The sequence below is a fragment of the Penaeus vannamei genome, chromosome 4, assembly GCF_042767895.1.
Source record: "Penaeus vannamei isolate JL-2024 chromosome 4, ASM4276789v1, whole genome shotgun sequence".
Taxonomy (NCBI): domain Eukaryota; kingdom Metazoa; phylum Arthropoda; class Malacostraca; order Decapoda; family Penaeidae; genus Penaeus; species Penaeus vannamei.
In genome coordinates this window covers 18,912,886-18,925,946 of record NC_091552.1, presented here as the reverse complement: position 1 = coordinate 18,925,946, position 13,061 = coordinate 18,912,886, and the positions used below count along the sequence as shown (strand labels likewise).

The following is a 13,061-nucleotide window of genomic DNA, read 5'->3' as shown; positions in this document are numbered from 1 at the left end:
AACGCTCGATTTCCTCTAGTACATTTGCATCGAATATCAACTTACAAATGTAACTAATTTCAAAATAACTAATTTAAAGCCAATTATCAACTATGTTTTCCGTACTCCCATGTACTATTGGAATAAATTCGACTTTTAAGAAATAAGTTTGATATTTCACCTCAAAATGATCGTCCAAGCCTCTATACCAAGACTCCTACTATGCGAGCCAGAGGCAAGGGCGAAGGCGTCCAGGAGGAAAGAGTACTGGGACCTTCTACTCGTACTGGGACCGGAAAGGCCGTAGCGTGGGTCCTGGTAGGTAGATGTACAGCAGATTAATATACGGGTTAATTATTAGAATCTGGGATACACCACACACACAGATAGACGCACATATATGTATATGTGTGTGTGTATCTATATCTAGTTATATATATATATATATATATATATATATATATATATATATATATATATATTATATATATTATACATATATACATATATACATATATATACATTTATATATATATATATATATATATATATATATATATATGGTAGAAACACCCACAATGTGCAAACTAGATTTATTAAAGAAAGTGAGACAACAGTTTCGGAATCGTCCTCGATTCCATCTTATAAACACATACACTTATATATATATACTGTATATATAATGAAACCTAGTTTTCTTGTTTACGTTTTGTGTAAAGTTTTAGCTTGCGTGGAAAGCAGATGTACGGGTATTTTCGTAAATCTTGACCACAAATTAAGTGATTATCCTTGTAGGTTTCTTTTCATTATGATTACTACATTTTCTCTCGTTTACAGCTTGGACTGAATAAAAATTATTCAGGTTATTCACGCCAACTTTTCCTTTTTTTCATTTTTTATTCATGGAAATTATTACCAACCTCAAATTTGAGTTTATTGCTTGATTGCATATCATTACTTATATTGCTACTGAATTGCGTTTGAATATGAATTAGAGTACGGCAACTCTTAATTCAGCAGTATTGTTCAGTATTGCAGTCCTGGAATATGTTTCAATAGAATCACTAATTGTTTTCAGTAGAGACTCTCGTGATATAAGATTCAATATGGCGTCAGTGCGATGATATTAGGTACTAAGAATTCGCACGTAGAACAAGTGCAGTCGCGGAGTTCTAAGGAAGTAACAGTTAGGCGAGTTCTGTCGCTTCCCGCCACTTCGCCTGCGGGGATAACACAAGGGCGGGTAGGCCTTGGGTGTGGCTCCTATGGTCACCTTGCTCTCTCTCTCTTCTGTTCTAATCTCCTCACTCAAATATATGTATATGTATATATATACATATTTATGTCATACACACACACACTTGCACGTACATACATACATGTATGTATGTGTGTGTGATTTGTATGTATGTATATATACTTACATACATACATACATTTAAAGGAGGCCTACAGCGGAATGATAGGGTGTAAAATGTACATTCATGCTTGTATACATACATGCAAATACGATGTATGAATAATCAGCTAGCGGTGATTTTAACGAAGTGATCTGTATTTATTGAAGATGCGACGTGACATACTCTGGGAACAAACATTTGCTGCCAACACATGCAGTGAAAAGTACGTTGAAGAGCAATGCACTTTCCCTAACCAATATCTAAAAATTAAATATACTCAGCCCATGACCCATATCGCGTAGAATCTGAATATATAACTCGCATACGGTACGTGCTCCGAACAAAGCAGTAGAGGACAACGAATACCTCATACCTCAAACCTCACAACCAACCTACGACCCCGCATATCGGAAGTGTCGAGAGCAAAACGGGGGAAGGAGAGTTCAAAGGTGTCGAGACAAGGAATCAGCTTGATTACCTTGATCGTCGGCCAACTTCCAGTCAGCCGCACGGAACAGCGTCCAGGAGAGAGGCAGAGTTTGCCTTTCATCTTGACATTATTGCGTACTTCGTTCACATACAGTTATCGTGGGCGCTTCATTGTTTATAGTGTCGGTGGGTGGGTTGGGGGGGATGGGTTGTGTGTGTGTGTGTGTGTGTGTGTGTGTGTGTGTGTGTGTGTGTGTGTGTGTGTGTGTGTGTGTGTGTGTGTGTGTGTGTGTGTGTGTGTGTGTGTGTGTGTCTGTGTGTGTGTCTGTGTGTGTCTGTGTGTTTGTGAGTGTGTGTGTGTGTGTGTGTGTGTGTGTGTGTGTGTGTGTGTGTGTGTGTGTGTGTGCGTGTGAGTGAGTGAGTGAGTGTATGTCTGTGTATTGTAATCTGTTCCAGACTTATTGTATGATTTCTAGGAGTCCCATTATAGTGTACCCCAACTTACGTAGAGAACTTACGTATTAATTTCTTGGCAAAGATAGAACAGGAGAAACATAGGACATGCGCATTTGAGTAGCTGTGAGTGAGCTGAACAGGATGCGTTACGGTTCCTCAAGGACGCCCAGGAAGTGCCTCCGAAGACAACCTTTTGAATCCCCGCCCACCGCCATTGCCCCAGATGACAGAAAGGATTCCAGACCAGGAAACTCTGTCTCGCTTCTCTTCTCTCTCTCTCTTTCTCTCTCTTTTCTTTGCTTTTCATTTCTTCTCTTCTTCTCCCTTCTGTCTCTTCTGTTTTTTTTTTCTTTTCTCTTCTCATTTTTCTCCTCTCTCCTCTCCTCTTACAGGTCCCAGAACTGTATATAAATGGGAACATAATTTCCAAGTAATTTAATGCGATTTTCTATTCAGTGTCAGTCTGTTTTTGTTCTTCGTTGATATCCTGCTGCATCCAGCAAAACAGTAGAATATGTAATGAGCATTTGATGGAGCTTTGTAGTCCCTTTGGTGCCAGGTAAATTCTGTTCATGGTGGTTGAAAACAAAGATAGGCACTTGGTAATGGAACAGGTCGTGGGAAAAAAGCAGAACGGCTCCACATTTGCCGTTTTCGCCAACACTGATGAAGATACAAACGTAATCATGTTGTTATAAGACCACTTTTAAACTAGAACGAAGTTGGATATGAAGGCACGACTTAACAACCCACAACTACTTGGTAACTGAGACAAGAAGACTTGAATTTACGTTGGCGAAGATGGTCATGACAGAGACCTTGATTTTTAGCAAATAGGCAGATATATATGCTTTACAGAGCAACACAGCATGAACAATATCACAGATGTAATTACGTAATTATCATTTGGCACAGCTTAGTACTGGAACAACTGCATTGTGCGTTAATAAAGAGGTCGCATCTGGCAAAATGCTGTGTCAGATGTATTTTCTGAGCTGTAGACAGTTCTCAACATTATAGACAACACTCCGCGATGACAAGGGAAAGCTCGTTTCTTGGCGAAATTATTTTTATATAGATAGATGCTGCAGGTCTCAACATATGTTTGTAAAGTTACACAACGTTACAGGCTCCCACAAACATTTATGCACGAAAATTCCAGTGTGTGTGTGTGAATTTGTATATAAAAATAAATGTTTAAGCATATTCTCTCTTTTTTTCCATTAATCCACCCACCCTCCCATCCCCCCATTTCTCTCTCTCTCTCTCTCTCTCTCTCTCTCTCTCTCTCTCTCTCTCTCTCTCTCTCTCTCTCTCTCTCTCTCTCTCTCTCTCTCTCTCTCTCTCTCTCTCTCTCAGTCTCTCTCTGTCTCTCTCTCTATCTTTCTCTCTATCTCTCTCTCTCTCCCTTCCTCCTCCTCTCTCCCTCTCTCCTTTTCCATCCCTCTCTCACTCCCTCCTTCTCTCCCCCCTGTCTTTCTCTCTCTCTCTCTCTCTCTCTCTCTCTCTCTCTCTCTCTCTCTCTCTCTCTCTCTCTCTCTCTCTCTCTCTCTCTCTCTCTCTCTCTCTCTCTCTCTCTCTCTCTCTCTCTCTCTCACCCCCTCCCTCCCTCTCTCTCTCCCTCCCTCCCTCCCTCCCTCTCTCTCATTTTTTTTTTTTTTTTTTTTTTTTTTTTTTTTTTTTTTAATAATGATAATAATAATAAACCTAATATCTAAAATATTTTCTTTTTCAGTTGCAGGATTCTCAGAAGTGAGCGCACAAGACAATTATGTAGGCAAGAGGATAGGCGAATTCAACAGCTATCATCACCAGGTAAGGTTTGAGGTTTCCTAAATGCCTTTTAGTCTGCCCTGCCCACCTCCTCTCTTGACTCTAAAGCTAGACTATTCTATAGGCCACATCTTAAGAGACCCTGTAAAAAAAATCAGATATATACATATTTCTTTTTCTAATGAGTATGATACTCTAATAATTTGCTTTGCTGAGTAATTCGTTTCACTTAAAATAAAATTTTAGCTTTAAAAAAAGGTCCAGAATGGCCCCTGTTTGTTCTTCCTTTGAGGTGAGGTTTATTTGAGTTTTTTTGATTGAGATAAAAGGTACCTGTTTGAGGACCTTTTTCTGATAAGGGGCCCCAGTTTTAAGCCATTTATTTGAAATAAGGGACCTCTGGGGCCTAAGTCCATGTGACATGTAAATGTCTCCAAAATATATTACAGGTAAATAATGTGCAAAACAGGTTCAGGCAAGTCAGAAGATGGGTTACACAATTTCCTTAGCAAAGGGGACATAAATAATCACAAGCCTATTCCAACTCAGCTTGTATCTTTTCTTATTTTCTCTTCTTCCCTATTCCTCTTCACACTTTAATGCCACCCCATTTTTTCGTCTCTCTGTTGATACGTTTTACCATCAAGTTTGGCCATTTTTGACAACCGAGAGAGGAGTAGTTATTTTTAAGAATGTTAAACTCCTCAAGATATCATGCAATCCAAGTCTTGTTTTTAATGATGTAGTATTTTACACTACCAATAAAAAACCTGTTAATGCTCTAATATTTCTTAGGTGGGAGGTGAGGTGTATGCAGTAGACCAGTCAACTTTCCTCATCAAGAAATTCATGTACGATGGCAACGGGGGCGACACATTCTTCTGGGCAGGGGCTAGGCCTCGTCCAGGTCCACAGGGCTTCATTGTGCCCAATGAGCTCGGCAGGTGGGTAGCAGCTACATAATGATGAGTAAAAAATATATTAGTATGGTTAACTTCAGAAAAACAAATGAGGAAAAATGACATTATGTGTGTGTGTGTGTGTGTGTGTATGTGTGTGTGTGTGTGTGTGTGTGTGTGTGTGTGTGTGTGTGTGTGTGTGTGTGTGTGTGTGTGTGTGTGTGTGGGTATGGGTGTGAGAGAGAGAGAGAGGTTGTGGCTGTGGTTGTAAATGAAGAGATATAATGGTCTGATTTTTACCATTTTCCTCCAGGACGAACGTGCTTGATCTTTACCTGAATAAGGATATTACTATCAAGCTTCCAGATAATAAGAAAATAACAGAAATCAAATGGTTGTCTGTGTATGACCTCAGTAGACTGGTGAGTAAATGGAGTAAGAAAAGATATTTTTTCTTATTTATTGTTATATTCAAACTTTAGGATTCACTGTGACAGTAATGCTAATGGTAGAAATCATATTTTATATTAAAGCTGTTATTATCATTATAATTATCATTAGTATTAGTTTCTGAAGGCAAATATTTTATTATACTCATGTTTCTCGGTTTCCAGGAGCCATTTGGTGATGTGTACATTCCAGAGGGCTTTGAGCCACCGCAAACAATTATACTTAATAAACTGTCATCTAAGACAGGCGAAGTCAGATCAGGTGCCGTTACCATTGCTGACTCCAAGACAATTATTATTGACAGTGAGTGCTATTTTTGTAAAGATTTCGTTTACTGGGTATTAGCTAAGAATAAAGATGTAATATATATTGGTTATTTCCTTCAGACATAATTCAATGGTTTGTTATAATGCGACATTTATACAATTGCTGTGCTCATACTTCAGAGTTGTCCTATGATGGCACTGGTGATGAAGTCTACTTTTGGGTGGGTGTTGGACCTCAACCCCATTCAAAAGGCATAAGGATTCCAGATGAGCATGGATAGTATGTGGTTCTTTCTTGATTCATTTGTTTATCAGTCCTTTGTTTGTATATGGATGAAAGAAACCTCATATATGGCACCATAACTCATACAGATCCATAGTTAAAATTCTGTAAATAATCTCTCTTCTGTATTATCCTACAGCATGACACCCCTTCAAAAATACAATAGGAAAACCATCACTTTGGAACTTCCTGGTGATCTCACTGTGTTCACCATAGACTGGCTGTCTCTCTATGACACTAAACAGCTGCGGGTCCTTGGCTCCATCATAATCCCTGAGGACCTTAATGTTCCTCCATCCCTCGTGGAGATCATTGTAAGTATCAAGAGGAAAGGAACAGAATTAGGATTAGAAGCCTGCTAGTTTGGGAAAACTGATAAAAGTGATATTGACAAACTGGGTTTTAGAATTACTAAGTGAAAAGTTTTTTATCTGATGCTGGATATAGTAACATAGTTATTTCACATTTTCTCTCATAGCATGTAACTGTGTAACTCAGATTCAAATAAACTTTTATTTGCTATCATCCTCCAGCCCCATGAAAACAGTATGCCCAACTGTGTCCAACTCCACAAAGAGCTGCAGATATCATGGGAAGTGTTTGGAGATCAGATCACAATTGAGCTTGCTGCACAAGTGGGTAAGTAAAGAAAAAAAATTGTGATTGGTTTATGTCATCTGTTGTAAGTGTAATAGGTAGGAAGACACACTTGAATGATATATTTACACCACTGTTGATTTTTTCCCTTTTTCTGCAGAGGAAGATGAATATGTGTCTTTTGGGATGAGTGGTGATCCCCACAAGCCTAAAATGGTTGGAGGTGATGTAGTGGTTGCTTACATGGACGGATATCTTGGCTACCTGATTGACTATAATATTTCTTCATACATGCCGGTAAGAGTTTGGAATATGAAAGAATGATAGCTTGGAGTAAAATACACATTGTATGTAGCCGTAGTCATGATATAGAATGGACATTTTATATGAACTATAGATATCTGCACCACTTACAGGCACTCAGACATATACATGTATGTGCAATGCACCAGCAGCCATACCCACCCTTAATTATTAATTATACATAAACTTACTATGAATAATCCAGTCATAGTTTCACACGGACCCCTCTCATTTCAGTGCACAGAGCTGTTAGGCAACCACAAGGGTGTGTGTAATGATGACAAAGTTGGAGGTTATCAGGATTACCAGCCATTTAGTAGCAAAAGGGAAAATGGTATCAACATTTTCACCCTGAGACGCCGCTTAACCACCCGTAAGTAGCCTGTAGATTTTCTAAATTTTCAAATGTATTTCAGCACTGTTGATAAGATGGTGCTTTCCAGTTAAATTTAACAGGAAAGAAGCCTAATTAATCCATACATCTGTGATTTTATACAAAAGAAATGGTAGAAGCTTTGTTGATAAGAAATGCTTAATTTCATCTTAATTGGTCAGTGGGGCTTGGCTGACCTTACATTGTCATTATTAAGCAAAGCCTTCCCTAAATTCGTTGACCTTGACCCCCCTCCTTGGACCTGATTCAGTTTCTGTTCTTAGTGTTTGTAAATATTGTCTCATCTATATAATCTTTTCATAATTCTCTTTGTGTATCCATTTCAGTTATTTGTTTATCTGATGAGTTTGAAGTGTTGAAGTACATTTATATTTTTATTTTGGCTGTATTTCTGTTTTATTATCTTTGTTTACTAATTACTGTGTGTGCGTGTGTGCGTGCATGCATGCATACATGTGTACCTTTTTTCTCACTCTCCCTTTTCTGTAATATTTGCAAGGATCCGAAAAATAATAATATCTCTCATTTACATCCATAGCCGATAGTGGGGACATCGCTTACCCTTCAGAAGGAGAGGCTATGATTATTTGGGGACTTGGCAAGTTGGATGTGATAAAACGACCAACAATGCATCACACATGGTCAAAGGTAGGTATAAGATCTAGACAGTGATAATGTTGAATTGATGAAATCAATATGATATATATTTTTCCCCCTTTTTTCTTGAAGAGATAATAATTTTGAAACAGAAGCTTGGATTTAGAATTATGAATTCTTTGAATTCTAATTTCCATTAGTAATTTGCCAGAACATGATGAGTTTGTAAAACATCAATCAGATATTAGAAAGCATATCTGTAGCAACTGCTATGACAAAAGCTAGCAATACCTTCCATGCATATTTTAGCAATATAGAACTTGTAGAACACCCTGGCAGTTTATCACCAAATGAGGGTATACACTTATCAGTTACCCCAAAATGTGTTTATTGTATGTTTTGTTAGGTTAAACTTTAATCTATTACATAAATATTAATACATTAATGCACTATAATCTTATGATAATAGTGTATTAATATGAATATATCAATGCTTATGATAGAGAAAGTTTAAATTTAATTAAGCATTTAATAAATGCATTTTCAGGCAGGTAGTCTGAGAACTCATTTGGACTTGCATGCCTTTAAATATAGAAATATATATATTGTGTGTGTGTGTGTGTCTGTGTGTGTAAGTGCATGTGCACACATGCACTCATGTTTATGTGTGTGTGTGTGTGTGTGTGTGTGTGTGTGTGTGTGTGTGTGTGTGTGTGTGTGTGTGTGTGTGTGTGTGTGTGTGTGTGTGTGTGTGTGTGTGTGTGTATGTGTGTATGTATGTATGTATGTATGTATGTATGTATGTATGTATGTATATATATATATATATATATATATATATATACATATATATATTTATATATATATATATATATATATATATATATATATATATATATATATATATATATACATATATATGTGAGTGTGTGTGTGTGTGTGTGTGTGTGTGTGTGTGTGTGTGTGTGTGTGTGTGTGTGTGTGTGTGTGTGTGTGTGTGTGTGTGTGTGTGTGTGTGTGTGTGTGTGTGTGTGTGTGCATATATTTATATATGTATGATGTATGTTACCACTATAAAAAATACATAAAACACATTTTATAACAAGATTTGACATATTCCACTTCCAGGTTAAACAGCCTCTTGAGTTTGCCAGGAAGCCGACGGAGAGAAAATGCTTTGCTTTTACACGTAATGAGAAACCAAAACTGTAAGTCTAAAAGAAAGAGCCTTCTAATTTGTTTGATGTGTATATTGCAAGCCCATTTATTACTGTTATTATTATTATTATTATTATTATTATTATTATTATTAGTATTATTATTATTATTACAATTATCAGAATCTTTTCATATCTTATAATTTTTATAACAATCATTATTATTATAATTATCATTATTATCATAATTATCATTATTATCATTATACTTCCTTCTTACGATATTTTCTTTTATTATATGCTCTTGGAACCTATTTGATTTTTTCTTATCCCATGACATGCTGCCATGACCTATTTAATTGATATATGAACCTAATACAGTACTGTTTACACTTTGTTCAGCATTTGCAATTTAGGAGCAAGGACTTCACCATATCTTTATATATAAATAGCATATTTATACTGTGTCTAATTTCTTACCTCCACAATAGAAAAAAAATTATGGAATATAACCTCACATACTTTTATCCACAGGAGAAGATGGGGTCCCTTCCCTATGGCCGATCCTGCCATGAGGGAGTTCAAAGCCCGTCTTGGCCCAGACGGTGGCCAGAGAGGATATAGTGCTATGACAGGACGTATGTTTTCCACATTGGTTCATATTAGTTGTAGTTTAAGTCTATCTCAGTTAATATAATTGATTATAATCTGGAAATAGATTTATATAAAGGTGATAAGGTGATTTACGTATAGAAATAGTAAATATCTGTAAATTAAGTGCACATTTATATGTACATTTTATGGTTCGTGTTTTTATATATACCTCCTTGCGTTCTTTTCTGTTATTTGAATATATTTATATATTATTCAGTTAATTGATTTTGAAGAAAGGTAACACAAAGGGTTTAAATAAATATTTGTTGATGAAATATTTTTGTATATTAAACTGGTGCAGCTATATTATGTATTGATATGTACATTCTTATTCATTTATTTTTTATCTTTATACTATTTTTAACTTTTCTATCATTATCATCATCAATGAGATTTCGTAATTGTTCACTTGTTTGAACAATTATCTTGTACCCTAATTATTATTTATTTTATTACACTTTAATTTCCTTTTAGGTTACATTTTAAAGTTCTCCAGTATTATATAGTGAAATGTCATTTTTCATTATATTCTACAGAGCAATCTGAAACAGGATTGGCTTGGTATATCAACGGCTATTTAGTTCCCGACATTTACCTCAAGAGGAACACAAAATATAAGTTCTTGGTAGAGGGAGGATCCAGTCCATATGACCCACAAAATTATCACCCACTGATTATCACAGGTATAGTTTTGGCTTTTATTCATAACTACCATCAGTTTTTCTTTTAATGGTCACTTAATCAATTTTACAAGAATAAATTGTTTCACTAAACCTTTGCTGAACAATTTTCTTTAAATATTTCATTTATGAATCCAATACTCCTTTGAATTGTAGTTCACTGTCAGTGGAGGTCTAAAAAGTAAATGCCATTACAGATGAGCCCCATGGTGCTTACTCCCAATTATCTGAGGAGCAAAGAAAGGATGTTAACGTGTTGGCTGGAGTTGGTTACTCGGTGAGAGGAGATGCTAGGCCCACTGCTGGTAAGTGGTTTCTTATGACTTTACCATAATTCTGTTTCCAAATCAAACAGAGAGAGAGTAACTCAACTGTGTATTTTAAAGGATTGAATTAGCTTATGCCTCTTTTCAGCTGGACGTCTATGCTTGTGGGAACACACTAGTGATGGAGATCGCCGCAAAGACATCGAGTTCCAAACTTTTGAAAGATTTCGCAATTCCCTTATGCTTAACTGTGGTGAAGGTATGTTATCTTATAAAGCATTAGTCTAACAAAAATAGGTATTGATTTTTATATGAGGACCCACCCTTGCTTTACCATATGATAGTGTATGTACATTTACCTAGATTTCAGAATAAGTTGTGTATTCAAAGGTCAGTTTAGTTTTTTAAAAATTAAATTAATAAAACTTAGGGAGTAGTAACAAAGCAGTGATAGTATTAGATTGCATCATGCATCTTTCACCTAGTAACTGTGATGTCATGGCGGAGTCTCTAACAGCAAAAAGCATTATCTGTTGGGTAAGTTTTGAAATAGGGCATGGAACATATTGTTCCCAAATGAAACAAGTAAACAGATGACAGTAGGAATAAATTAAGCTTAAAAAGGTAAATAAAATGGAATGGAAAGAAATTTCCTGCACCAAGTAGGCCCTCTCGTCCTTCCCATTTTAATTGCATAAGAGAGTAAGACAGAAAAGTTAATTACACAAATATATGGTTAAATGTGAAGCTTAGTGAATTGGCCCAATCCTTATGCAAAGCCTTAAAAGGTGCAGGGGAACATTTAAAATTGTGTTCAGGACTAGAAGGGATCCCCTTCCCCCCAAAAAAAAGAAAATTGCCCAATGAGTCCATTATGTTTACTGTCTGTTGGACATACAAGATATTTATATAGTAAAGACCATTTCTGTAAATATATTATTTTGGAGAGAGTTCTTTTGTGCAGCAACCCATTTTGCAATGCAGTCAACTAAGTTTGTTATGAATAAAATGTTTTTCTTTCTTTTCTGTAGGAGATCCTGCGGTGCTGGAATTCACCCCAAATAAGTCCTGGCCAGATGTAGTGTATTACAACAGCTGGACAGGGCCTAATATGGGTTGGCGTCTTCATATTCTTGATGAAGTTAACACAGAGAGAATTTTGGCATCTGTGAATAGCGGTCAAGCTTCAGCTGTTCCTTTTCTTTATCACTTTTCTCTTATTCTTTCATTTAGTGTTTGGGCAGTGGTGATGCTCCAAGTATAGCAATAATTGTTTTATTAACAAGTATTTTAATTTTTACACTTGTTTTATAGGTGGTTACAAATTATAATTTATTGTTTCATTACAACTTTGTTATTGGCTCTCTTTCTACTTTGTATTAGATCAGACATATCAAATCATTGGCTATGGGTATATTTTTCAAACTATTAAGTTCCTCATATAATGTATATATTATACATTTATTTTGTAGCAAATTTGAAGTAAAAACTGTACACAAATTTGTTTTTCAAATTTTTCACTATATATGGCAATTACTATTGCTGAAACGAAAATAAAATGTTTTGCTGCTCTTAAGTTGTTTATTTTATTTTGTAAATAAATATAATTATCAGATCACTGGCCATTTAAAATATTTTTTATGTGCAAAAAAAAAATATGGATTTGTGAAAACTTTTTCCACATGGGATTCACCTAATTAGATCATTCTGAATTTTTAGGATGTAAAGAGATGTTCCCATTCGCTTTAGTCTTTTAACTACAACAAACAGACTGAGAAATATTCACCATATATGTACTTTGATTTTTTTAATTTGTTGAACACTTATTTGATAAAGTTTATAAATATGCCCTCATTTTTTTTCTTTCTTTCTTTTTCTTATATTCCTTGGCCCACAAATGCAGGACTTCAGGGGTATATTTACAGTCTAAATCTTTAAATTCATCTCAGTATAATTTAACTATTACTATTCATTGTACCAGTTCCATTTTTTAAGAATAGTGATATACACTGATAGTTTTTTCACTCTATTCTATTCAGCAATTTCCTATCCTTTTCATGTCACTTGCTATTGTTAAATACAAGAAATTTAATCACTTAGTCTGATCCTGAGCTTTATGATACAGTGAGGAGTACAACAAATCTTTACTCAAATTTTAGTCCCATGATCAAGAAATGAATAAATTTAGTACATAACTTAGGACAGGAGAAAATAAAGATGTGGTCAGCAAACAACTGCATTTACAATGATGTGAGTTGTGATGTAATAGTTAGGTGCACTATGAAAGATGAAAAAATTCTTAAATAGACAAGATGATTCAGTTATTTTGTGGCATTAGATTTAGACCTTCAGATAATGGCCATATTTCACATTTAAGAATGTTTTAGGTAGCACTTCCAATGACACTTCACATGTACAATATATAAGAATACCTACTAATATATACAATAAACAAAGGTAACAGACAGAATATAATAT

At 35.5% G+C, this 13,061-nt stretch overlaps 1 protein-coding gene across 2 annotated transcripts in view; it reads left to right on the top strand.

Annotated features, from left to right (window-relative positions):
- knk (protein Skeletor knk) overlaps positions 1-12,155 on the top strand; it is a 17,001-nt gene extending 4,846 nt beyond the window's left edge. The window contains exons 1-17 of one of the 2 annotated variants that reach the window (XM_070120840.1): positions 2,978-3,026; positions 4,000-4,079; positions 4,833-4,981; positions 5,250-5,358; positions 5,551-5,689; positions 5,833-5,932; positions 6,075-6,249; positions 6,469-6,574; positions 6,693-6,829; positions 7,073-7,208; positions 7,768-7,877; positions 8,955-9,034; positions 9,518-9,621; positions 10,174-10,320; positions 10,515-10,622; positions 10,732-10,842; positions 11,615-12,155. In XM_070120840.1, the coding sequence (XP_069976941.1) occupies positions 2,993-3,026; positions 4,000-4,079; positions 4,833-4,981; positions 5,250-5,358; positions 5,551-5,689; positions 5,833-5,932; positions 6,075-6,249; positions 6,469-6,574; positions 6,693-6,829; positions 7,073-7,208; positions 7,768-7,877; positions 8,955-9,034; positions 9,518-9,621; positions 10,174-10,320; positions 10,515-10,622; positions 10,732-10,842; positions 11,615-11,847 (2,058 nt within the window). In that variant the 5' untranslated portion in view covers positions 2,978-2,992 and the 3' untranslated portion in view covers positions 11,848-12,155. Of the gene's footprint in view, positions 1-2,977; positions 3,027-3,999; positions 4,080-4,832; positions 4,982-5,249; positions 5,359-5,550; positions 5,690-5,832; positions 5,933-6,074; positions 6,250-6,468; positions 6,575-6,692; positions 6,830-7,072; positions 7,209-7,767; positions 7,878-8,954; positions 9,035-9,517; positions 9,622-10,173; positions 10,321-10,514; positions 10,623-10,731; positions 10,843-11,614 lie in introns of those variants that run through there. The other variant, XM_027382389.2, reaches the window with a different exon arrangement.
- Positions 12,156-13,061: the final 906 nt, after the last annotated feature.